Below are 26,707 nucleotides of genomic sequence, written 5' to 3'. Positions count from 1 at the left end.
AATCAAACAACTAAAGTGCTTCTTCCAAATCATTTGGTCTCCTAAAGAAGACCATTGCCAGAGATTTCATTCTCAAACTTGACTGGCCCAGGAAACCTGTAGGAAGACATCAAATTACCTTGCAGCCGCAACTGTAAACACTCTAGAGCCGCGCTTGAAGCCGGCCCATAGAACTGGGATGAACAGTTCTACTACAGAGATATCCAATTCATAGCTAAGACATTAATGAAAAAAGCTATGCATTAGATTGATTTCAGACATTCCAAAATTGCTTATAAATGCTCAAAATCAGTCATTTGGGGAAAAGGGCATTTTCTTTACATAATTTATTTTAAACTCAGTAAGCTTCCATTTCATTTTTTTAAGTGAAGATTCATTCACTAAGGCCAATTTCAGCCGAAAGAATCAGAGCGTGCAATCTCCGCATCTCAGCCCAGCCTTGCCAAAGCCAATGACTTCTACCTAACTGGAAGCCATTTCCAAGGGACGTGTTCTTCCTGTTGTCTCAACTTCTCCCATTTAGATATTTGCACAAAAGACGTACCCTCTGTCTTACAAGTTGCCTGGTTTGATGTTTAGGCAGAAGGGCAAACACAAGGTTGACTTTTCTGCAAAAAACTTTACATTTCCTTCTTTCCAAAAAGGTAATGACACTGAAGGGTAAAAGTCAGATATTAACTTTCAACTGCTAAGGGTATTTCCTGAAACCTCACTTTGGTTCATTCGTACCCTAGTCAAGGAGTTATTTTAACCCCAAAGAACTGAATAAGGATACTACTTAATTCTTCAGGTCACAGGACTGTGAAGTCTGTTACAGTTAAGACAACTGCAGTTACAATTCTGTGACTCCCAATACTTTTGGGAGGGGATTTAAGAACTATGCTTGGCTAGGCAGTGTGAGTTAGTTAAGCTACAAAGTACCTCATCACCCATTACGGAAGAGGCTCAAGAAGACTCATACCATCATGTGAGATAGCAGAAAACTAGCAAGCCTACATAGCAGCAACTTTGACAGCTAGCCAAAGTACATTTCCAGTAAGCAGCCTGGCGACATCTTAATTAACTGGCCTGGAAAATTGGGTCGGAATTACTCACAAAGCTCCTCATCCTTTCCCAGAAGAAAATGTGATAGTATGTCTTTTATATGGAAACTTCTTCGTATATATGTATAAACTTGGTATGGCCTTAATGCTGCAGTTCAGGATTTATCTGGCTACCACCTTAAGCAGCGTGTTAAGCAATCGCTTCCTTAATGTAACATTTTTACTTCCTACCAAACTCTTAACCTTGAACAAGCAATTCCCTTTTGCCCTTTCTCCTTTTTGTTGCATGAAGTCATAAAAGTTATGGCAGTTATTTTTTTGGCTTGTAAAAAAACTCTATTTCTGCATTTTGAGGATGGAATGTAAAATTTCTGTGATACATGTATATAAAAGTATATTTATTGAACCATCCATATACACATATCCATGCTGATTCCAATGGAAAAAAAATTAAAAGTTTTCTGAAATTTTTTCTGTGGTTAACTGTAGTTATGTTATTTATCCTTCTTTGTATGTTGACACAACATTAGAAGCCTTTCCAATTACTCCATAGGGAAACCTACATATAAATTGGAAATACCGTTTCACTTAAGACAAAGATTTTATATTGAGAAATGAGGATTCATTTGTTCATTCAAGAAGTATTTATTGATAGGTGCTATGGGAGATACAATGATGACTCAGACACAGATCCTGCCCATAAGGAGCTTACAGTCTAGTAGGGGAGATAGAACACATACATGAGGTACATGGTCAGAGCTCTTTCAGTAAGATGAATCTAATATTGTGTATAAAGTAGGCTGGGGAGCGTGAGATGAGAAGCTGAGAGGCTATTAAAGTTATCAAAGTGAGGAGGAAAGAGATGTGAAAGACTGTTGAGGTAGAACTGACAGGACTTAGCTGGAGATTTGGATGAGGGAAGTAAGAAAAAGGGAAGAAAGAAGACTCAGACTTGTTGCACGAGTGATGTAGGTTTGTGAAAATCAGCACATGATATCCTTCTGCATAGAAACAAAGTGTCTGGAATATACCAGGCGCAATCAAAAAGAAATGGCTAATAACCCAGACCAGGTATGGAAGTACCTCAAAATAAGCAGTGACTTCCTCCCTCCTCTGATCACCCCTCCAAAATCTCCCAGCAGGCTCCTCCACTGAAATGTCATAATGCCTAGAATTTACTGAATGAAGGCGTATCTCCCGGAATGCCTCCCCTGTGAGAATGACAACAGAAATCCACTAAGTGATCCAACTCAGAGTCATCACCTAGGGCCTTTCATGTAAGTCACTGTACCTTCTGGTGGAATACAGGTATTAATCCCCCAATCCCATACTCTAACTTTAGAGCTTATAGTCTAATTAGGTAGTAAAACGGAGCCAGGTAAAATTCTAACTCTAGGCTGAAGGTGTAAGTTATGTGCTATTATAACGGTATAAAGTGCTCTAGGAACACATATTTTAAAAAAGAAAGTTGGGGCAGACCCTCAAACACGAGGGACATGCAGGTAAGAAAGAATGAACTTGTTCCCCACTTCAAATTCTGGCCAGATCAGGCCCTTGAAAGCAAGATTACTCAAAAAGGGACTTCCCCTTTCTGTCGCAAATCTATTCTCTTGGGGTGGGGGTGGGGGGACAGTCTTAATCTTAATGGCAAGAGATGGAGGGGGTACAATTCAAATGTATCTTCAGGGAAGAGAGAAGGCACTTGAAGTCAAAGATCAGCAATGTCTGGCTTATTGGAGAAACCAGTGATGGCTGGGGCATCACTTCTGTGAATGGACGAACAGCTGGAAAGGAAAATTAGGACCCTGATACATATACACGACGTTGCCAGGCACTGAAGAGGGTACATATCTAAGACCAAATTGCTGCCCCCTAGGAGCTTACAGTTATAACAATACAAGGTGGAATAAGCACCACAATGTACAGAATGCAAAATGCTGAAGGATTTAGGAGAAAATTACAGCTGAGTTTCAGCTATTAACACATTAGGATACCCAATAGCTTTCTGACAACTAGTAGTAAACCCATCCCTGAGGGAAGCACAAGCTAATGTCCTTAGACAACAAGCCCTGGTAGAACTGGGCATTAAGATCGTTCTAAGAAAACAGAGAAAACCTGGGTAGGAAAACTGAACTGCAGAAGCAACTGGGTAAGCAGATAAAATGTGGCACCTTCCCTTTTCTTCCCACAACCCAAACTTTAACAGCACTGTACTTCCTACAGTGAACCTACTGGTGATCCCTGAAGGTGCTCCATATAGCTTCAACAAGCTAATTAAGGACACTCTACTAATTGATTCTCTGAGCCATCTTTCTTTTGTAAAATGAAGGGGTTATAAAAAAAAATCTCCTAGTTCTTTCCAGCACCAACATTCTATGAGTCAAAGAATTCTAGGAATCTCTTCTATCCCTTGAGGTGATAATCAGAATGGGAAGCAAAATTGTTAAGGAAATGTTCAGATGTTTCTCACTTAATTTTTAAGTTTTTTCCATATAAATCACAAATAGCTGTTTCCAACAGCTAAGTTCCACCTCTATCCCTCCCTTCTTCCAAATCTTAACATCTACTCATATGAATTTATTTTTAAATACATGTTCTACAGTCTACTTAAGTGTGCAGAGACTCACCCAAAAAAGGGGGACGTTCCCTTCTTGCCTGCTTCCTTATGCCAGCTTCTTGGTATTATATCTTCATTTTAAAAGGTCAAACTGGCATGTATATATATATATACTTCATAAAATATTGAAGAATTTGTCAAATCCAAAATGAAACAGGTGAAGGTGACATCAATGTTTGAGTATCAGAAACCAAAGTGGTTAGTTTCAGCAGTAGTTAAAACTGCTTCTCTTCAGATTAATTAAACAAGATATAATCTTCCATCTAATATCAAACATACAAGCAAACTTTCCATAAGTAGGCTCCTGAAAAACAAAGTAGCTCAATAGTGAAATTTTGGTAAATATCCCTTAATTTACTAAAAAACCTAAGACACACTGGATGCCTGGCCCTTAGGAACCTGTGACCCTGCTCACATTTCAAAGTACCAATTTCTATAATCAGCCAGGTCACACGGTTTGAGGAAATAATAGTGGCACTGATTCCCAATAACTTTTCTTCTAATGGAGAACGAAAAAAAGCAACCAGGTTCCAGTGGCAACTGGAGGAAGGGAGACTGTCCAAGGTTTTCCAACAAGTCATACCAGCAAAAAACTAACAACCTTGATTCTAAACCAATATATATGAATAATCAAAACCAAAACTGGTTAAGAGTTTTAGGCTACCTCTTTACTAAATCACTTTTACTCCTTCAGGCCATTACTGAGACATGACAGCATTAGCAAGGCAGTCTAACTTCAGTATACCCTGAATGAGATACATATCTACTAAGAATAATGTAAATAGAAATAAATTTGATCTCACACATGCACCTTTTCTCCTTTACTATGGTTAAGAGTTCACAAGCCTACCTAAGGTCCCCTGAACCTCAATATCACAGTAAACAAATACAAACCCCCAAAAGACATGACAATCTTAAAACCAGAAATACTTAGTTATCATCTAGTGCCACACGGCCATTACTTCATTGGCAACTTTAAAGCTCCCCTCCCCCCAATCAACACAAATTTCTAAGTTTCTAAAACATTCTTCAGGTTTCTAAAACATTTGTGGAAGGCTATCTCTAATTGTTCTCTGCCCATTTGGTACATCAGGCAGTTAGCTAGAATCCCAGGTTCAAATAAATGTTAACGTTTATTCTTTTACAAGGCTGAAAATTACTGAGCTAAAAGATCAACGATTATCTCATTTATGTGCAGTTCCTGCAGATTTGTTTAAGTAGCATAAAAATAAAACAGCTTCAATAGAAAAGATCAGTAGACTTGATAAATGCCAACCATTTACTTAGAATAAACAATGGTCTACAAATTCAAACTTCAGAAGAAGGTCATTTCCATACAGAGTCTAACAAACTACTTTCTATAAAGTGCCACATTATCCACGAAAATCATCCAACTCTACAAAAAGGTTTTCAAATAAGTTTCAAGGGATGGCAGTTATAAGCACAAAACACAATTGCTATAATCTCACCTGGATTATGCTCTAATAAAAATATTGTTATCATCCATATCCAGGTTTCAAGTTTGTACTAGACACATTGTCAAACCAATCAAGAACATAAGAACAAATAACTATTACTGTATTACCATATAGAGAACCTGCAAACCAAAAGGAGCCCTGCAAAATCAAAGTTCAATTAACTTGTTTACCCTACAGGAAACGGAGAAGAGAAATGCTAACCCTGTTTTGAATATTTTCCAGGCTCAAGTCTCTATACTGTAGTAATTTTATTACTGTAATGTCTTATTCACTAAATAAGTCATTCCGATGTAAATGGCTAAGCATGATGGTTCTTTAGAAAAAGCATCCATTTTGGAGGCCAATCTGCTACTTGCTACATGTGTGACCTGGAGGCCTTTTCATTTAACTGTGCTGATGCTGTTTCTTCCTCATCTACTATTTTAGACAATATTATATATTTAGACAATAATATATCAAAATATATTATTATTAGGTGGTCACCTAATCCATAGGACAGTTTAAAAGTTTTCTAACCTAAAACTAAAGTGCAATTTCACTAATTCTCTGGTAGTACCCTACTCATCCAAAGCCAAATAATTATTTTTGGATCTGTTCCACTGCACCTCAGCAATAGCTCAAAGTTGAGGACAAAGGAATATACAAGTAAAGCCCAACCTCACCATAAAACCATACAAAAAGAGATTCATGGAAGTACCAAAATCTATTTTTGAACAGACCTTAAAAGACCAAGACCCGGTGAACCAATCTAATCTCACCTAGCTAAAATAGTAACAGGTCAAGGGGTTATAAGCTGAAAAGTCAAGAACTATACATTGAGCCATTTGGACAGATGAGAATTGTGTTTTAAAACCTGACCAACCTCAAGGTGATGAGCTCATACTGCCTACAGAAAATCCTGCCCTAATTTTAAAAGGGTATTTAACTTAAAACCAAGTAAATCAATGGAACAGTTTTTCTCCAAGGAAAAAATTAAGAATTCTTAATTGAGTAAGGCTTACTTTTTACACAAAACTACATCCATGGTTATTTTCACTTTGTGTGAAGGTATGTATCTCTAGTGTCTCAAGTTTATCCCATCACCAACAACATAAACAATGATACCAAGGTTCTTGACAGTGTTAGCTGTGATGCTTGATCCTATTTCTCAGGTCCAGTGGTATCTGAAATTCCACAATCATCCAATTCTGTCGATCTGAAATTACTGGAATAGCCTTTTGTTTTCCAATTATACAGTGATTTCCTGCAACAAGTTAGAATTTATCTAGCATACTCTGACTCCCATTTAGGGGGGAAAATTGGTAATGACACTATAATTCCTGAAAAAGTGTTCTATTTCCTAATCAGTCCATTTATATGAAGCTGTACTTCAAAAGATGAGTCTTCACTCCAGCTTTCCTAATCCCACCACTCCCCTCACCATACATGGCAGGAGGAGGGACTATCAGTATCCTCAGTGAGACTGCTTGATTTTACAAACACTTGGCATCTTTGGCCCTACCCACTAAATGCCAGGTGTAGTATCTCCCTTCAGCCACCTAAAAACTCACACACTTCCAAATGCGTTCTAGGAGGTGTTTAACAACCCCAAGTCGAAAATCACTGCATCTAGTTAGTGCCCTTAAGTCTGGGAGTAGGAAGAGCTCCTGTTTTGAAATGCACAGTTCAGTATCCACTTGTGGAAAGTAATATCTAGGTCAACCATGATTTATAATGTAAAGTTTCTACAACCTGAATTTTTTTTTTTCCAGAAATAACTCAGGCTAACTTTTTTGCTTTCTACCACAAGCTTAATATAAGCTATAAAACTACAAGCTGAATTTCTTCTAATTATCAATGGCCTTGGCCAAATGAAGTAGTTACCAAGTAGTTATCTGAAATGACCCAAAGGACAGCTGTGTGACTCAGTTACTTAAGTTTCTTTATGTGAAGGGGATCCTGACAATTTTCAAATATTTGAGGTACTGAGGGCCAAACTGATAACATCAAACTTCATTTTAATCTTAGTTTAAGACTACATCCTTCAGCAAACCTAGAGTTTCTCAGTAACAGCAAAACAAATAAAATGTTCCTAATTCCTATTCATATACTATCCTTAAACAACAGTCGTAAAGATGAACACTGTGAAGAAGAAAATAAATAAGTTACATTTGACAACCTTGCTGCCCTTCAATTAGTAATGACAAGTTATCACACAAAGGCTTGCTTCACAAATGTGTGAACAAAATCTTCATCCACTTCACACACAGCACTCAACAAATAACAACTTGTAAAAGGAGCATTAGTCTATATTGTCAGATTAAATTTTCTTCCAGAAATATTTTAATAAAAATTGGCCATTCCAAGAAACACCCACTCCATGCCCATCAACAGAAGAGAACCATAACAAAATAGAAAATTTATCACATGGCTATGATTTAAAGGAAAAAAAAAAAACTAGTGAACACTGAAGCACATCAGCAAAGTCCAATATTAAAGTTACATTCCTTCTTATGAGCTATGATTAGGAATCTGATTAGATACCGAAATAAAACTTAATACAAATGCTGAAATATTTAGGTCAAAGGACCTCTACAGAAGCATCTGTCCTCAAAGGCATTCCAGTTTGAGACTCAATTTCAGAATAAGGCGCAACAAATGTTAACAAAAGATACAAGGTGATGAAGGGCTCTAAAGTTCCCCACATACTCTGAACCTGATGAAAACAAATCTAGACTTTTTGTTATTATTTTTCTTTAAACAATTGCCAAGAATGGAATCAAAGATAAATAGAAGGCACAACAGTTTTGCTCTGTTTTTTGTTATTTGGATTTGGGAGATTTCTTTGTTTTTTTACAATTACAAATTAAACACATAAAAACTCGACTTCAAAAAAATTTAACAGTTCAAGAGAAAACCATATCGGTTGCACTCTAGATGTTTAAAACTCACCACACAATTTAAATTTCAATGGTAAAAAACAGTAGGTTTTGAAATTGTGATATCAAAAGAAAAAACTCTAACACTTTTTATTCAGTTTGTAACCATACCAGCAGGAATCAAATTGTCAATTTTTCCAATGGCAATTTCTCCACAGCAGAAGGTAGTCATGACTCTCAAAAGAAGAAACAATTTCAGTATTTCTTGCCTTCAAAATGTTTTTATCAAATCCTGTATTTCTTACAGGCTTTTGAAACACGTAGAAAATAAGTAAGAAATAGTCCAATGAATGAAACATACCAAATGTCAGTAAGAAGCAAGACACATTCCTTTGGGGAAATGGCTATTTAAAAAAAAAAAATCCAGTCTGTATAATGCAAAGTAAGCAAGGAAATTCAGTCTTTTTTTTTTTTTCTTCTTTAAAAATCCGTTTTCCTAAAATATCATTCCACAAAATTGGAAGTGAAGGACTAAAAGGTCAGGAGGGGAAAGGGAGGGGAAGGGCAAACACACCATTAACACAAAAAGGAGTAAAAGTGTACAAACTTAAGCAGTTTATGACAGACTAGGATCATACTCCAAGATACCAAAGGGTGGCTGAAGAAATTCACCCTTGTGCAAGAGCTAGGGTTTGTACTGTTGCGTGACGACCAGTGAAAAGGAATTCACTGCCTTGGAGCAATGCCCCTTCCCACTCCAAATCCTGGTTTCTGCACCATGCCTCCACGGGGAGGGCCTCTCATTCCACCACCCAGCCCACCTCGAGGGCCTCCAGGTCCCCGCAGGCGGTTATCTCGACGGTCACCTTCCCTGGCGGCTCGAGTCTTCTTCTCTTCCACATTCAGACGGACTTCACCTCTGAACATAATAGGCTGTTAAGAATCAAGGTGGCCAGACTTAGTCACAGTGCTTACAGACTACTATAAAAGATTTAAAAAAAAAAAAAAACTATCATCAAGAACCAGAAGCTTACAAATCACCGATGTTCTCACAGTTTTTGTTTCAAACCCAGAACACACTGTCCATTAACAAATACGTGAAAAGGTGGTTTATGTATGCAGGCTAGCTCAAAAAAGGCAATTTAAAAAGCACAGCAGCAAAAGTAACTCTGTTGTACTTCTAATATGCACAAATTATTCCAGTATAAGGCGAACCTTATTATCCCAAGGAATTATATAAATTGTCACCTTCTCCATGGATTTGGAGGCTTAGAATAAAACCTCATAATCACTTAATGGCAGAAGCCCTGGTGGCACAATGGTTAAGCTCTCAGCTGCAAACCCACCAGCCACTCCACGGAAACCCTACAGGGCAGTTCTATTCTGTCCTATAGGGGCACTGTGAGTCAGAACTGACTCGGTAGCAACGAGTTTCAATCACCTAATGTGGAAAGACTGTACTGTACATATTTATGCAAATAAATAAAAATGCCACAATCTGACCTAAATACAACTTTAACAAAATGCTGTTCACCTTATTACAATTTTGGAAAATGATGATCAAGATGACATATGTTAGTGAAGGAAAGAAAAAAAAATACATCCACACTAATTCTTGCTGCGTTTTTTCTAATAGAGCTAAAATAGAAAAAGGGTTCTAATGAATCTATGCGCCTCTCTAGCAATATGATTATCTGAAATATATTTTTTAAATGAACAGCTAACAATACTTACTCTGTGTGAGAGAAGTATTCTAATATTGGTAACACTCTGAGTTAAGTCCCATTATTACAGCTATTTTAGAGACAAGAAAATAGCCAGGGAGGTAAAGAACTTGCCCCATGGGTCACAAAGCTGGTGAGTGGTGGAAAAGGAACAAACCAAGACATCCTGACTGGAAATTCTAAGTTTTTAACCACTATGCTACACTACAGCATGTCATATACACCACAGTCATCATTTTTATATAAGCTGTATCTGTACTCATAAAAAAATACCAAGGGAATGCAGTAGAGTTCTACCAACAATATAGTAAGATGAAGGAAAGGCAAGCTACATTAGTTTTTTTTTTTTTTTTAATTGTATTTTAGATGAAGGTTTACAGAGCAAACTAGTTTCTCATTAAACAATTAATACACATACTGTTTTGTGACATGGTCATCAACTCCATGACTTAACACCCTCCCCCTCTTCTCAGCCTTGGGTTCCCTATTACCAGCTTTCCCGTCCTCCTGCCTTCTTGTCCCTGCCCCTGGGCTGGTATGCCACTTTAGTCTTGTTTTGTTTTATGGGCCTGTCTAATCTTTGGCTGAAGGGTGAACCTCAGGAGTGACTTCATTACTGAGTTATAAGGGTGTCCAGAGGCCATACTCTTAGGGTTTTTCCACTCTGTCAGACCAGTAAGTCTAGTCGACTTTTTTTTTTTCCCCCCTTTGCTGAGTTAGAATTTTGTTCTACATTCTTCTCCAGCTCTGTCCAGGACCCTCTATTGTGATCCCTGTCAGAGCAGCAGATGGTGGTAGCCAGGCATCATCTATTTGTGCTGGATTCAGTTTGGTGGAGGCTGTGGTAACTGTGGTCCGTTAGTTCTTTGGACTCATCTTTCTCTTGTGGCTTTGGTTTTCTTCATTCCCCCTTGCTCCAGAAGAGGTGAGACCAGTAGAGTATCTTAGATGACCGCACACAACCTTTTAAGACCCCTGATGCTACTCAACAAAGTAGAACGTTTTCTTTACAAACAATGTTATGGCAACTGAGCTAGCTGTTCTGCAAGATCTTGGTCCCTACAGCCCTCAGCCTGGTAATTTGGTCCCTCAGGGATTTTGACTATGGGGTTTCCATGACCTAAGGCAAGCTACACTAGGAATTCACGAAGTACAAAGGAATGATCAGAAAGCAGAGATGAAGAAACTGGCATTATTTTTTTAAAAAAGCTTTTGACCTAATTCTATTTTAAATTCTAATTTAAATTACCTATCTATGTGTGTGTGTAGTGTGTGTATACACACACACACTAAATCAATCACTCCACAAATATAAATTTGGGACAGTGTTCCAGGTACAATGTTCCAGATACAATGGGAAATGGAAAAGATAAGGCATTACATTGGAGGGGGGGGATACGCAAGCAAACAAAATTACTGTATAATATGAAGTACTTTAAAGAAAAACAAGATCATGTTAAAGTTTGAAAGATGAGGGGGAAGAGGTATTGGGCTGGGGGTATTTTAAAAGGTGGTTATGGAAGTCGTCTTTGAGTTTTCAACATTAGGAGAGATCTCAATTATAGAAGGCACCAAACATACAGCCCTTTCTGAGGAAAATTATCTCAAGCAATTCTTTTGCAAAAAAAATGTCATGGCTTGGCCACGTGAATTAAATAAACCCCCTGATCTTGGACAATTAGCTGGCAAGCCAATTAGCAGGTCTGATCTTGTTGGGCCCACTGAAAACAAAAGGAAATCTTAATTCAAGGCCACACCAAAAAGGCTGCCCACTAGACCTAATGTATACTGAATGATGGACAAATCCATCTGTCCATAAAGCCTACTGAACAATTCTGCGTAGGATAAGCATCATTCCCTCCTCATTTCTCAGTGTTCTGCAGGAGTTTCACAAAAATGAGTGTTCAAACAGTTTGAGAGATTTACAATGCACATTTGCAGATTAAGACTCACAGTGTTATGACAAAAGTAAACTTTGCAGCAAACCCATTAACGTTCCTGAGAACATCATGGTCCCCTCTGGGAAATAATGATCTACACATTTCTGTCACATGGTTTAAAATGTGTAGTTTTGATCCATAGAAGCAAAAAGCAGATTAGTGGTTGCCAGGGGCTGGGGGAAGGGTGAAATGGGAAGTGACTGCTGAATGGGTAGTGGGTTTCCTTTTGAAGTGACGTAACTATATAGAGGTGATAGTTGCACTACATGCCACTGAACTGTACACTTTAAACTGGTTAATTTTATACTATGTAGATTTCATCTCAAAAAAATGTATAGTTTTAAAATCCCATACCTAATCTTAGTAAATTACCATTATTTGTTCTTCTCTACCAACACAAAAAAGTAGTCTTCACTAACCAAAGACATGTGGGAAGGACAGGGTTCTTTTAAGAACTACACAGGTAACAAGGTTCTGATTCTACAAATCCCTCTGTAAGAAAGTACACCTAAGAGTTCTGTTAATCGAGGTTGTTCCAGGTAGGATAACTACATAATTTATCTTCCAAAACTCAAACCCCATCGCCTTCAAGTAGATTTCGACTCATAGCGACCCTATAGGACAGAGCAGAAGTACCCCACAGGGTTACACCAAGGCTGTAAATCTTTACGGAAGCAGACTGCCACATTTTACCCCTTCAGAGTGTCTGGTGGGCTTGAACTGCCGTGGACCTTTAGTTACCAGCTGAGTACTTAAACACTTCGCCACCAGGGCTCCTAATTATCTTCCAAACCCAGACAACTTAAAGAATTAAAGGAGACACTCTTAATTAACAGTTATACTCAGACAACAGTTGTATACTAAGATTACCTGGACAAAGTGACATTTATTAGTTAAAGGTAACATCGTATTTCAACTCCACATCAGAAGCTACAGCCAACAAAAAGAATTCACATAAATCTCAGTGCACTGGTAACTATTAATCTTTTTCATTCTTGTCATTCACTTATTCAAAAACTGCCCAAGTTATTTAGATACAAGTTTTGTTTTTCTAAGCTCCAGGAAGGTCTTTTAGTAATAATGGTTGAACATGATAGAATTAAGTTATCTAAACATATTGGAATAATTTATACTTTACATTTAAGAAGACCTAGCCATAAGGATGAATACATTCTAAAGAGCCAAGATACACATTTATTTAAAAAAAAAAGAAAAAAGTCAAGTTGAAAAATTGCTTACCCTGTTGCTAAGAACCTTCTGAACAGGTTCAGAGTCATCAAACACAACAAAACCAAAATTGGGTAATTTCCCACCGCTATTAATGCGCAGTTCCACCACATTCCCATAATCTGCAAGTGAAACACAGCTTTTCAGATAACCTACTACAGAGTTTCCACTGAACGTTAGATGTGCACTGTTCAATACAGCAGGCCCCAGCACACGTGGCTACTGAGCACCTGAAATGTGACAGGTCCAAACTGAGATGTGCCATAGTGTAAAACAGTAAATACAAAGATTAGTATAAAAAAATTAAAATATCACTAATATTTTTACTTGGTGAAACAATGTTTTAGATCCATTAGTTAAATAAAATGTTATTAAAATTAAGATTTCCAGTTTCTTTTTACTACTAACATGACTACTAGAAAATTTAAAAATATATTCAGCTCGCCTCTTATTTCTATTGGACAGCACTGCTCTAGATGAATTTAACTGCCCAAGCCCAATAACCTACTTTGAAAGAAATCTTTAAGCTCCGATTTGTCCACCTCATGAGGCAGGTTGCCAATGAAGAGTTGGTGACTGTCAGGGTGTCTCACAATTCTTCGAGGTTCAACATCACCTTGCTCACCAGCCTCACGAACTAAAGAGGAAAGAAAAATAGCAATTAAAGACAGAAAAAGATGACATCTTTCAGTGACTGTTCCTTTCGATAATTTTCTCTCTAGCCTAATTACGAGTAATTCCATCAACCCTACAATATTAAAAAGTAAATAAGCACGGTGACAAACATCAACTCCCCCTCAAAAAATAAGCTCTCAACCTCAAGATCCTCCAAACTAAAGAAAGAAATCACCCCTTTAGGTTCTTACTTGGTCTAGGGCCCCTCTGTGGAGGAATATTTATTCGTTGTTCCCGTACTCTTTGATCCCTCTGAGGCCTCTGCTGTGGAATCTGGGATTCAGGCTTAGACTCTGGACGGGGCTGAAAATATTATAAATTAACTTTTGTGTAAAGAGAAAGCAGGTCTACCTTCTTTATTCTAAAATGTCTTAGCTAATAATAATATTTAAGCTCGAAAATGACAATTTCCTCAAAAGAGGCCATAAAAACCCCCTTCCATCCTTCTCCACTACCCTATATGCCAGTTCCACATTTTCCAAACCTCTATGAAACCATATTACATGAAATACAAGTAAATTTGCCTAATGGACAATTTTAACTACAACCTCACCTGTGAAGCTGGGACTTTAACAACATGAGGTGGGATCCCAGTAACTGGAACAGCTCCACTGGGTGGAAGGTTCTTACTGGTCACAGATGCCCAAGAAAATGTCTAAGGGAACAATACCAACATTATGTGATTACACCATGTATCAAAACAATGTAAAAGCCATTAACTCTGATTTTCTGTATACAGTATATGCATCGAATTCTCATAATCCAGATGGAGTTTGTAAGTATCCTGAGATTCCTTTTTTCCTTCTACACACAATTTAGTACTAAACTTAGGATGGAACATCAAGCCATCAGGCAAATTCAAGAGAGGCTTAGAATCAAGGAAGCTAATTTGAGTTTATTTCAAGTTTGTAACCAAAGGAAATTCTCTCTCCTTCAACACCAGTTCTTCTTCCTGTGATCTTCCCCACACCCCCATCCATGGTACAAATATTAACCCAATTACATCAACTATTGAAACATCTGAACACCTTCTCCAACCTGTATCAAAATCTCCAGTTCCTATTAATCTACCCGGCTCCATCTATACTGCCACCACCCTAATCTAAGCCATCATTTCCTTTCCCCAGCAAAGTGCCTAACTGGTCATTCACTCATGATCCAGCCACCCACTTTTCCACCTGGAAGCTAGTTATCTTTAATAGTACAATTTTTAAAGCAGTCACTCCCTTTTAATGGCCTCCTATTTCTCTTGGAATAAAGATCAAACTCTGAAATACGGACAGCCCACAATGATTTAGCCTCCTTTGCTCCATCTTTACAACCCTCCCTCGTTCTGAATTCTCATCCAACCGCACAGGTTTTCCTTCTGTTCCTTTCTTTCCCATTTCACACATTCCTCTGCCTTTTCAACTGAAAAGGAAGCCTTTCCTGAAATTAGAACTATGTTAGGTACCTCATTATAGGTTCTCATGACAGCTCTCATTTATAAATAGCACATAACACAAAAGTAACTACAAAAGATTGTTTACCAACCTTTTATTTTTTCAAAAAAGATATATTCATGTTACTATAACAAGCACACAATAATATGCTATTTAAAAAATGAAATACTAAAACAGACGGGGTTATTAATATGGTGGTAAAATAGCATCTGAAATGTCTGGTCTAAGAGGTATTCAAGTTTCCTTAGGAGGAAAAAAGTTACTTTTGATTTTAAAGGCAATATGCATCTTCTTGTCTGAGGCATGGCTTACCAACACAAGAAATTTCCGAGAACCACTAACATTAAAACGTACCTATAAAATTCAATTGAACAGTAATAAAGAAGAGTTTTTTTCTGGTAATGAGAAACAGAGTAAACATGAGGATCCGTCCCATACCCTCAAGTCCTCCTGTGCTGTCTGAGCTATGTCTGCAGGTGCTGGGGAGGGACTCTTCTGAGCATCCTCAGCGGCAGTTTCTTCTAATACTGGCTCAGACTTTTCCTCCTGGATTTCAGACACAGGTTCCTGCTCCGGTTCTGGTTCAGGATCAGGCTCTGGTTCAGCAACAGGTTCCTCTAAATGTTCTTCTAAGTCATTGCTTTCACAAGAAAAATTGAGAAATATCATTCTGTCTTCACTAATTTAACAAAGTCTTATCGTTTATTAACAATAGAGACCTGAGCCTCAAAACAGCTCCCTCCTTTCAAAAAAGATTTAGGAATCATACTCATTTATCTGAGAATTGAAACAAGCAATTTTATAAAAATCTTAACTGGAATTAAATTATTTGTTAAATTTGATAATCAAATGAACCAAAATAGAACAAAGTGAGCCAAACTTATTTCTCCCTCAGCTGGAATCCCTTAAATTATTATTATTTACCTATCACATAGCACAAAAAAGTCAAAAACACACCAGACCTGAAGCCAACTCTTTAGACAAAGATTAGACTGGACTACAAGACATAAAATGATACTTGTGAAGAGTGGGCTTCCTAGCTCAAGTAGATACGTGAGGCTGAATGGGCAGCTCCTGTCCAGAAGCGAGATGAGAAGGCAGAAAGTGACAGGAGCTGGTTGAATGGAAATGTGAAATACAGGAGGTGAAAGGAGTGTGCTATCACATGATAGGGAGAGCAACTAGGGTCACATAACAATGTGTCTATAATATTTTTATATGAGAAACTAACTTGACTATAAACTTTCACTTAAAGCACAATTAAAAAAAAAGATTACAGACTAAGACTGCAATTCAGCGGAATTAATTAGGAACCCAAATCTCAAAGCCAATGAAAAGCTTTAAGTTTCTTCCTCCTCCCCCACCCCCAACTCTTAGAATTATATACCCTCTCCTTTTCTTTAATGGTCTTTCATTTTCCCTAATATTCTCGATCAGAATAATTTTTCTCCTCTCGTACTTACTGCCCCCCCCCCATGCGTCTGTCCGTTTGTCGTACTGTGGGGGCTTGGGTATTGCTGTGATGCTGGGAGCTATCCCACCAGTATTCAAATAGAAGCAAGGTCTATTTGTCCCATGGCAGACAGGCTTCAGCTGAGCTTCCAGACGAAGACAGACTAGGAAGAAGGACCTGGTGGTCTACTTCTGAGAAGAATTAGCCAGTGAAAACCTTATGACTGGCAGTGGAATACTGTCTGATGGAGTGCCAGAAGATGAGCCCCTCGGGTTGGAAGGCACTCAAAGTATGACTGTGGAAGAGCTGCCTCCTCAAAGGAGAGTTGACCTTAATGACACGGATGGAGTCAAGCTTTCGGAGATCTTCATTTGATGACGTGGCACGGCTCAAAATGAGAAGAAACAGATAGAATACACAAGAATCAATTCCACTACAACTGTGAAAAGAGACGATGGAAAAGCTCAACACCATCAGTCAGAACAAGGCCAGATCAGACCATCAATTACACATATGCAAGTTCAAATTGAAACTGAAGAAAATTATAACAAGTCCATGACAGCCAAAGTACAACCTTGAGTATATCCCACCTGAATTCAGAAACTGTCTCAAGAATAGATTTGATGCGCTTAACATGAATGACTGAAGACCAGACTAGCTGTAATTAACATTAAGGACATTATACACGAGGAAAGCAAAGAGTCATTAAAAAGACAGGGGAGAAGGAGAGACTGGAAGGAGAGAGCGGACTGACTCATTAGGGGGAGAGTAAATGGGAATATGTGGTAAGGTGTATATAAGTTTGTATGTGAGAGACTGACTTGATTTATAAACTTGCAGTTAAAGCACAACAAAATTAAAAAAAAAAAAGGCGGGGGGGAGATAGAAAAGACCTAAATGGATGTCAGAAGAGATTCTGAAACTTGCTCTTGAACGTCGACTAGCTAAAGCAAAAGGAAAAAACGATGCAGTAGGAGAGTTGAACATAAAATTTCAAAGGACGGCGTGAGAAGACAAAGTATTATAATGACATGTGCAAAGACCTGGAGAAGGACATCATGCTTGATAGAGTGTAACCGAAAAAGAGGAAAACCTTCAATGAGATGGATTGACACAGTGGCTGCAACAAGGGGTTCAAGTACAGCAACACCTGTGAGGATGACGCAGAACTGGGCAGTGTCGTTCTGTTGTGCATAGACAGGGTCGCTATGAGTCAGAGCCGACTCAACGGCACCTAACAACAACAACAGTACTTACTGGTCAAAGAGATAATGGTGCGCACCATGCTTGGTAAAGTAGAGGGTCAGTGAAAAAGATGAAGACCCTCAAAGAGATGGACTGACATAGTGGCTGCAACAATGACCTCAAGCGTTAATGACTGTGAGGATGGGCAGTGTTTCATTTTGTTGTACCTAGGGCAGCTTGAGTCAAAAGGGACTCGATGGCACCTAACAACAATAGAGCCAAACACATAATTTCCCTCCTCCACCAAAAACTATTTAAAAATGGCAACTCTAGAAGACCTACTCTCAAGTAGCAAATAGAACAAATGCACTCAGATTTTAATAAAAGCAAGCTATTCAGAGAGGAAAAAAAAAACTGGGAACGCTTATTAAAACTGTAGATACATCTCTGCCCAAAATTCTACTTCTGTACGCCCGCGGTGGGACAATTAACCTTCATCTTTCATCCAGCGACCCAGATGAGTAATATGGAGTAGTCTACTACCACACCTGGTGAAACACTGTAGAAATTAAGTGTCATGTGACAACAATATTCATTTCCATTCCAATCAAACATATTTCTTTTCCAACTGCAGGGGGAAAAAATCCCTAAGATACCATCACACCCTTGTTGTCTGAAGTAGTTAATAAAATCTTTACTGCTGCTTAACTCAAATGATTGAATTTCTGTCAATGTATGCCTAGATCGCTTATTAAGTAAAAGTCTTTGTACACTTTATACTTCCCTGCAAAGCACTTGATAAGAAATCCAATCAGATCTATTTTTCACTTACCACTAAGACTGATCCAAAAACCAACTGATAGATACTAATTAAACAACCCTACTATTTAAAAAAAAAAAAAATTATTTATTTATTTATTTTTAAACTATTTAAACACATTATATAACAAGTTATATTTTTGTTAGCTCAGAGGTAAAACCAAAAAACCAAACTCACTGCTGTCAAGTCAATTCAAACTCATGGCAACTCCATGTGTTATAGAGTACAACTGGTCCATGGGGTTTTCATGCTGTAATCTTTATGGAAGCAGATCGCCAGGCCTTTCTTTCACAGTGCCACTGGGTGAGTTTGAACCACCAGCTCAGAGACACAAAAGCAAAACCTTTCTTCTGGAAAGTTACTATTTTTTGAGATAATCCTGAGAATCTATAAGCATCCCCCAGCAAAGGAAAAGGCTAGACAACCCAAGTTTCCATGCAGCCCTGGACATGGGAACAGTTTTCCTCACCTGACAGCCTGATCATAGAAAGTTCCAGCATCATCAGGTACCACCTCCGGTGTTGGCTGTCTTTCTTCAGGCTCCTCTACTTCTTCCTCAGATTCTAAGTGAGGGCAAAAATTTTAGTTTGTGCTTACTAAGTTCACAAAATATATTCACTTGCACAATGTTCACTGTGGTCAAAAAGACAATTACTAAGAAAAATACATACACAAACAAGTTTTAAAAAAAAAGGCAAAATCTGGTAAAGTCATGGCTTTAAGGACAGAATGAAGGCTATTATAGTGTCCTGGTTAACAACACGGATTTTGAAGTCATATGGCCAGAACCCAATCCAGCCTCTACCACCTAATAGCTATATGGTATTGGATAAATTACTTCTCTATATCTCAGTCCCTTAATCTTTTAAATAGGGACAATAGTACCTAACTTACGTATCTGTAAGGCTGTTGCACTGCACAATAAATATAAAGCACTTTGAACAGTCTCAACCATACAGAAAACATTCAAACATTATTATTACCTGTTGAGAAACAATTCTCCATGGGTCTGTGTTTCTGTATATCTTACAATTGAGGCAATGGCTACCTTTTGTTACAGACTATCTTTTCAAGAACCTTTGTACTGTACAGCAAAGTCTTAGCAGATAGCTTCTCTCTCCAGAGCAAAGGGCAAGCATGTTTACTGCCTGTTATAATAAAATTCAGGTGCCCTAAGCTCTACGCTCCACTCCAGTAACACAACCCATTGCATATGCAAGTATCATCTGGTCCTCTTCACAGCGCCCTGTGGAAACTAGGGCAAAAATGCTATTACTATTGGTATGAGGAATAGCCTATCAAATTTCTGACCCAGAATTTAAAGAATTTAATAAAATTCTTTAGTGCTGCTTAACTCATATGACTGGATTTCTGTCAATTTATGCCTAGATCGCTAATTAAACAAAAGTTCTTGTACGCTTTACGATTCCTCCAAAGCACCTCCAAGAGTTTCACGTCTTTTACCAACAGCCATGGAACTATAGCAGGCAAACCTGTTAGTGTGCAAGTAGGGTAAAATTTCACATCCTTCACAGCAGGTCTTGATTATTACAAGTTCTTGTTAACAAAGAACGCAGTATAATGAAAACACTGAAGAAACGTATATTCTTAGGACAATATGATGTCATCAAAAGAAAAAATTAAGCCAAGTAACTTATGATGTACTTTTCAGTACTTACCCTCCTGAGGCTCAGTAACAAAGCCACCAAATACTTCATCTTGGTATCTGAAGATATCATTGTGAACATAGAACTTATTTGCAACAGAGCCCTGCAATACCAACAAAAGTTTTCATTTATTCAGCACTTTTAAAAAGTCAAATCACTCTAACCAGTTCTCAATCCTGGGCAATTTTCCCCCCTGCCCCAAGACATTCGGCAATATCTAGAGACATTTCAGTTTTTGCAAGAGGTCTGGTAGCTACTGACAACTAGTGAGTAGAGGCAAAGATGCTGCTACACATCTTATAATGCCTAGGACAGTCCCCCAACAAAGAATTATCTGGTCTAAAACATTAATAGGACTGAGGCTGAAAAACCCTACTCTGTAAGATGGATGTAAGAAGACTATACTTAAACATATTTTGTTTGCTCAAAATATTTATCCTTACCACCAGACTGATAAAGCTCTAAGATGTCACAGCCCATACCTGAAATCATTAAGAGAAAATAAATCCCTGAATAATAGGTATCCCCAATTGCAGTAGATTATTTAAAATTCCCTAAATCTGTACCTGTATAAGGTCGCTATGAGTCAGAATCGACTCAACAAAGTTTTTTTTTTTTTTTTAATCTGAATCCAAGAACATTGATACTAGCACTCGTAGGTAGTACAGCACAAAAAGCTTGCTCACACTAGGTAAAGACACACCTGAGTCTGAATCCAACTATATCATTTACCAGCTATTCAATTTCTGAGACTCACTTTCCACATCTATAAAAAGAGGGATATCAGAATATACCTCAAAACTCTGAGTATTAAATGAGATAGTTTATATAACAATGCATTCTACTAAAGTGGTCAGAGCCTTCAATAGAAAAGAAAAAGGAACTGTAAAGAAGCGCGTTATAGGCAATCACACAACATGTGATTCTTTCCATACTTAGAAGTTAAGAACATGGTAAAAGGACACATATACCAGATTGGAGGGGTTCGTGCTGGCCAGATCTGGGATATATTTATTTTTTTACTGTGCTTTAAGTGAAAGTTTACAACCCAAATCAGTTTCTCATACAAAAACTTATACACACACTGCTATGTGACCCTAGTTGCTCTCCCTACAATGTGACAGCACACTTCTTCTCTCCACCATTTATATCCTGTGTTCATTCAACCAGCTCCTGTCCCCCTTTGCCTTCTCATCTCGCCTCCAGACAGGAGCAGCCCACCGTTTTATGTGTCTGCTTGAGCTAAGAAGCACAATCCTCACCAGTATCATTTTATATCTTACAGTCCAGTCTAATCTTTGTCTGAAGAGCTGGCTTCAGGAATGGTTCTAGTTTTGGGCTAAGAGAGAGTCCGGGGGCCATGACCTCTGTGGTTCCTCCAGTCTCAGACCATTAATTCTGGTCTTTTCACTAGAATTTGAGGTCTGCATCCCACTTTTCTCCTGCTCCATTAAGGATTCTCTGTTGTATTCCCTGTCAGGGCTGTCACTGGTGGTAGATGGCCGCCATCTAGTTCTTTCGGTCTCAGGCTGATGGAGTCTCTGGTTTATGTAGCCCTTTCTGTCTCTTGGGCTCATACTTTCTTTGTGTCCTTGGTGTTCTTCATACTACTTTGCTCTAAGTGGGCTGAGATCAATAGATGCATCTTAGATGGCTGCTTGTTAGCTTTTAAAACCACAGATGCCACTCATCGAAGTGGGATTCAGAACATTTTCTTAATATGCTTTGTTATGCCAATTGACCTAGATGTCCCTGAAACCACGGTCCCCAAACCCCCACCCCTGCTATTCTGTCCCACGAAGTGTTTGGTCGTGTTTGGGAAACGTCTTAGCTTTTGGCTTAGTCCAGTTGTGCTGACTTCCCCTGTATTGTGTGATGTCTTTCCCTTTGCCTAAAATAATTCTTGTCTACCATCTAATTAGTGAATACCCCTTCCTCTCCCTCCTCACCCTGGTAACCATAAAAGAATGTTTTCTTCTGTGTTTAAAACTTTTCTTGAGTTTTTATAACAGCAGTCTCATACATTTGTCCTTTTGCGGCTGATTAATTTCACTCAGCATTGTGCCTTCCAGATTCCCCCATGTTATGAGCTGTTGCACTGACTCATCGTTGTTCTTTGTCGCTGCGTAGTAATCCATTGTGTGAATACACCATAATCTGTTTATCCATTCATCGGTTGACAGGCACCTTGGTTGTTCCCGCCTTTTTGCTACCGTAAACAGTGCTGCAATGAACATGGGTGTGCACATATCTATTCTCGTGAGGGCTCTTATTTCTCTAGGATATATTCGAAGGAATAGGGTTGCTGGATTGTATGGTAATTCTATTTCTAGCTTTATAAGGAAGCGCCAAAGCAATTTCCAAAGTGGCTTTGCCATTTTACATTCCCACCAGCAGTGTATAAGGGTTCCAGTCTCTCCACAACCTCTCCAACATTTATTGTTTTGTGTTTTTTGGATTAATGCCAGCCTTGTTGGGGTGAGATGGTATCTCACTGTAGTTTTGATTTGCATTTCTCTAATGGCTAAGGATTGTGAGCATTTCCTCACGTATCTGTTAGTCGCAGATCTGGGACATTTCAAGACATTGAAATACGTAATGTTACTAACGGTTAAGCCATTAAATAAACAAAGAATCCATAAGTGACGATCAATCAAGAGAGGTGAGAACTTTTTTTACTGTAGAATGCCAACTAACACAGAATGATGGAGTTAGATAATCATCATTGCAACCATCAGAATAACAACTGATTCCAGCAGAAATCATCAATAAATGCTAAATCTAGTTCATAAAGGTTTTAAGAAGAGCAAGATATTTGCACCACCTCAAAGAGTTCCCAAAATTTACTTACGAAAAACACTAATTTTACAGTGGTGAAACCTGGTAAACGTAACCTAAGTGTTCAAAGTTAACATCGTTAATAATTGAACATTAGCTAGTTTGAAAAGCACTTATATACCCATATAAGCTTAATCTAACCACACGGAAACATCAGACAACGCAAATGGAGGCATTCTACAAAATAACTGCACTCTTCGAAAATATCAATGACAATCCAGTATATAGAAAATCCAAAGAATCTAGAAGAAAGCTACCAGAGCTAATAAATGAATCCAGCAAAGTTGCAGTTTGTACACGATCAATAAATATCACTTTTGTTTCTATATACCAACGATGAACAACCTGAAAAAGAAATTAAGAAAACAATTCTACTTATAATAGCATCTAACAACTATTGGTCTCTACTCATCTGGAGCTAAAGAGAAAGAAGGAAACCAAAGACTAAAAAACTAGTCTACAAGCCAAGAGACTACATGAACAACATCATCACCTACCTTGAGACCAAAGAACTTGATGGTGCCCGGCAACAACTGCTCACCATTCCGACCAGGGACTCAACAGACGGTCCCAGTTAGAATGGGAGAAAAATGCAGAACAAAACTCAAAATTCCTTTAAAAAAAAAAGGTCAGATTTACTGGACTGGTAGAGAACAGATGAACCCCGAGACTATCACCCTGAGATATTCTTTAAACTTCAAACTCAAACCACTCCCAGAGGTCACCTTTCAGCCAAATGACAAAGTGGCCTATAAAATAAGTAACATCATCTGGGCGTCTCAAAATAATTGTCTAGATAAAACCACACGGTTAACGTTTACCCTAGACCAAAGATGAGAAGGCTAGGAGGGATGGGGAAGCTAGATTAATGGAAAAAGAACAACCAAAATGGAAAAAACAAGAATGCTGATATATTGTTAAGAATGTAACCAGTATCACTGAAAAGTATGTATAGAAATTATAAAATGAGAACCCAACTTCCTGTGTAAACCTTCACCACACACTAAAACATTAAAAAGAAAAAAAAAGTCTAAACGAATAAAATATTTAGGAATAAATTTAACTAGGGATGTGAAAGATATCCCGCCCTAATAAAGTGAAAGGCTTAATATCATTAAGGTGTCAATACTACCCAAAGCAATCTATATATTCAAAGCAATCTCTATCAAATGTCCAACAATCTTTTTTGCAGAAACGGAAAAGCTAATTCTCAAATTCATATGAAATTACAAGAGGCCCCAAATAGCCAAAGCAATCTTGAAAAAGTTAAAGTAGGAGGACTCACACTTACTCCCAAATTTCAACATGGACTATAGTTACAGTAATCCAAACAGTCTGGTAATGATATACAGACAGACATACAGACCAATGAAATAGAACTGCAAGTCCAGGGAAAAACCCATACATCTATGGTCAACTGATTTTAATAAGGGTACCAAGTATATCCAATGAAGAAAGAATGATCTCTTCAATAATGACACTGGACAACTGGATCTCCACATACAAAAGAATGAAGTTGAAACTACACCTCATGCCATTTAAAAAAAGGAAAACCTCAAAATGAATGAATGACCTAAAAATAAGAACTAAAACTATAATATTTTTAGAAGAAAAGAGGGTCAATGCTTCAAGACCTAGTTTTTGACAATGGACCCTTAAGATACAACACCAAAAACTTGCACAAAAAAAGAAAAAGTAAACTTCATCAAAATTAAACATTTGTGTATTGAATGACTTTATCAAGAAAATGAAGCTGCACACCTATGTTCATCGCAGCACTGTTTACAACGGCAAAAAGATGGAAGCAACCAAGATGCCCATCAATAGATGAATGGATAAATAAATTATGGTACCTTCATACAATGGAATACTATGCATCAATCAAGAACAACAATGAAATCTGTGAAACGTTTCATAACATGGAGGAATCTGGGAGGCATTATGTTGAGTGAAATTAGTTGCTAAAGGACAAATATTGTATGAGAACACTATTATAAGAACTCAAGAAATAGCTTAAACAGATAAGAAAATAGTCTTCGATGATCATGAGGGGAGGGGAGAAAGGGAGGGAGAGGGATATTCACTAATTAGATAGTAGACAAGAACTAATTTAGGTGAAGGGAAGGACAACACACAATACGGGAGAGGTCAGCACAACTGGACTAAACCAAAAGCAAAGTAGTTTCTTGGAGAAATCAAACGCTTCCAAGGCCAGCACAGCAGGGGTGGGGGTTTGGGGACCATGGTTTCAGGTGACATCTAGGTCAACTGGCATAATAAAATTATTAAGAAAATATTCTGCATCCCATTTTGGAGAGTGGTGTATGGGGTCTTAAATGCTAGCAAGCGGCCATATAAGATGCATTGATTGGTCTCAGCTCACCTGGAGCAAAGGAGAATGAAGAACACCAAACACACAAGGTAAGTATGAGCCAAAGAGTAAGAATGGGCCACATAAATCAAGACTATCCCAGCATGAGACCAGAAGAACTAGATGGTGCCCGGCTACAACCAATGACTGCCATGACAGGGAATACAACAGAGAATCCATGAAGGAATGGGAGAGCAGTGGGATGCAGACCTCAAATTCTCGAAAAAAGACCAGACTTAATGGTCTGACTGAGACTAGATGGACCCCAGGGGTCATGGTCCCCATACCTTCTGTTAGCTCAAGTCTGGAAACATTCCCAAAGCCAACTTTTCAGACAGGAATTGGACTGGACTATAAGACAGAAGATGATACTGGTGAGGAGTGAGCTTCTTGGATCAAGTAGACACATGAGACTATGTGTGCAGCTCCTGTCTGGAGGCGAGATATGAGGGCCAAGGGTGACAGAAGCTGGCTCAATGGACATGCAAATGCAGGGAGGAGGGAAGGAAGTGTGCTGTCTCATTAGGAGGAGTATATAAACCAAACCAAACCCACTGCCGTCAAGTCGATTCCGACTCATAGCGACCCTATAGGACAGAGTCGAACTGCCCCATAGTTTCCAAGGAGCAACTGGTGGACTTGAACCGCCGACCTTTTGGTTAGCAGCCATAGCACTTAACCACTACACCACCAGGGTTTCCATAGCAAAGTGTATATAATAAGGTTTTGTATGAGAGACTGACTTGATTTGTAAACTTTCACTTAAAGCACAATAAAAATTCAAAAAAAAGAAAGTGAAGAGACAACTCACAGAACAGGAGAAATTATTTGGTAACCATATATCTGGATAAGAGTTTCATATCCAGGATATATAGAGACCGCCTACAACGTGACAAAATAAAAAACCCAAATTTAAAAAAGGACTTAAACAGACATTTATCCAAGAAAGATACATAAATGGCTGATAAGCACATGAAAGATCATTAATCATTAGGGAAATGCAAATCAAAACCACAATGAGATACCACTTCATACCCAGTAAGACGGATAGTATCAGAAAAAGAGAAAATAACAAGTGTTGGTGAGAATGTGAAGAATTTGCAACCCTCATCTACTGCTGGTGAGACTGTAAAATGGTGCGGTCGCTGTTTGGAGGTTCCTCAAAAAATTAAACATAGTATTACCATATGAGCCAGCAATTCCACTGCTAGGTATATACTCCAAAGTAGCAGGGACTCAAACAGATACTTGTTCACCAACGTTCACAGCATCATTATGCACAACAGCCAAAAGCTGGAAACGATCCAAGCATCCATCAGCAGACAAATGGATAAAGAAAATGTGACATAAACATACAACAGAATATTGT

At 38.2% G+C, this 26,707-nt stretch overlaps 1 protein-coding gene across 1 annotated transcript in view; it reads right to left on the bottom strand.

Moving 5' to 3' along the window:
• Positions 1–1,668: 1,668 nt before the first annotated feature.
• The window catches only part of G3BP1 (G3BP stress granule assembly factor 1), a 50,742-nt gene continuing 25,703 nt past the window's right edge, over positions 1,669–26,707 (bottom strand). The window contains exons 5-12 of the mRNA XM_064278552.1: positions 20,142–20,232; positions 18,932–19,025; positions 15,443–15,644; positions 14,116–14,217; positions 13,754–13,865; positions 13,396–13,524; positions 12,900–13,009; positions 1,669–8,929 (exon numbers count right to left, since the gene is read on the bottom strand). Of these exons, the coding sequence (XP_064134622.1) occupies positions 8,723–8,929; positions 12,900–13,009; positions 13,396–13,524; positions 13,754–13,865; positions 14,116–14,217; positions 15,443–15,644; positions 18,932–19,025; positions 20,142–20,232 (1,047 nt within the window). The 3' untranslated portion in view covers positions 1,669–8,722. The remainder of the gene's footprint in view (positions 8,930–12,899; positions 13,010–13,395; positions 13,525–13,753; positions 13,866–14,115; positions 14,218–15,442; positions 15,645–18,931; positions 19,026–20,141; positions 20,233–26,707) is intronic.

Source organism: Loxodonta africana, chromosome 2 (assembly GCF_030014295.1).
Source record: "Loxodonta africana isolate mLoxAfr1 chromosome 2, mLoxAfr1.hap2, whole genome shotgun sequence".
Lineage (NCBI taxonomy): Eukaryota > Metazoa > Chordata > Mammalia > Proboscidea > Elephantidae > Loxodonta > Loxodonta africana.
Note: the sequence above shows the minus strand (reverse complement) of the source record. Positions and strands in the feature narration are given on the sequence as shown.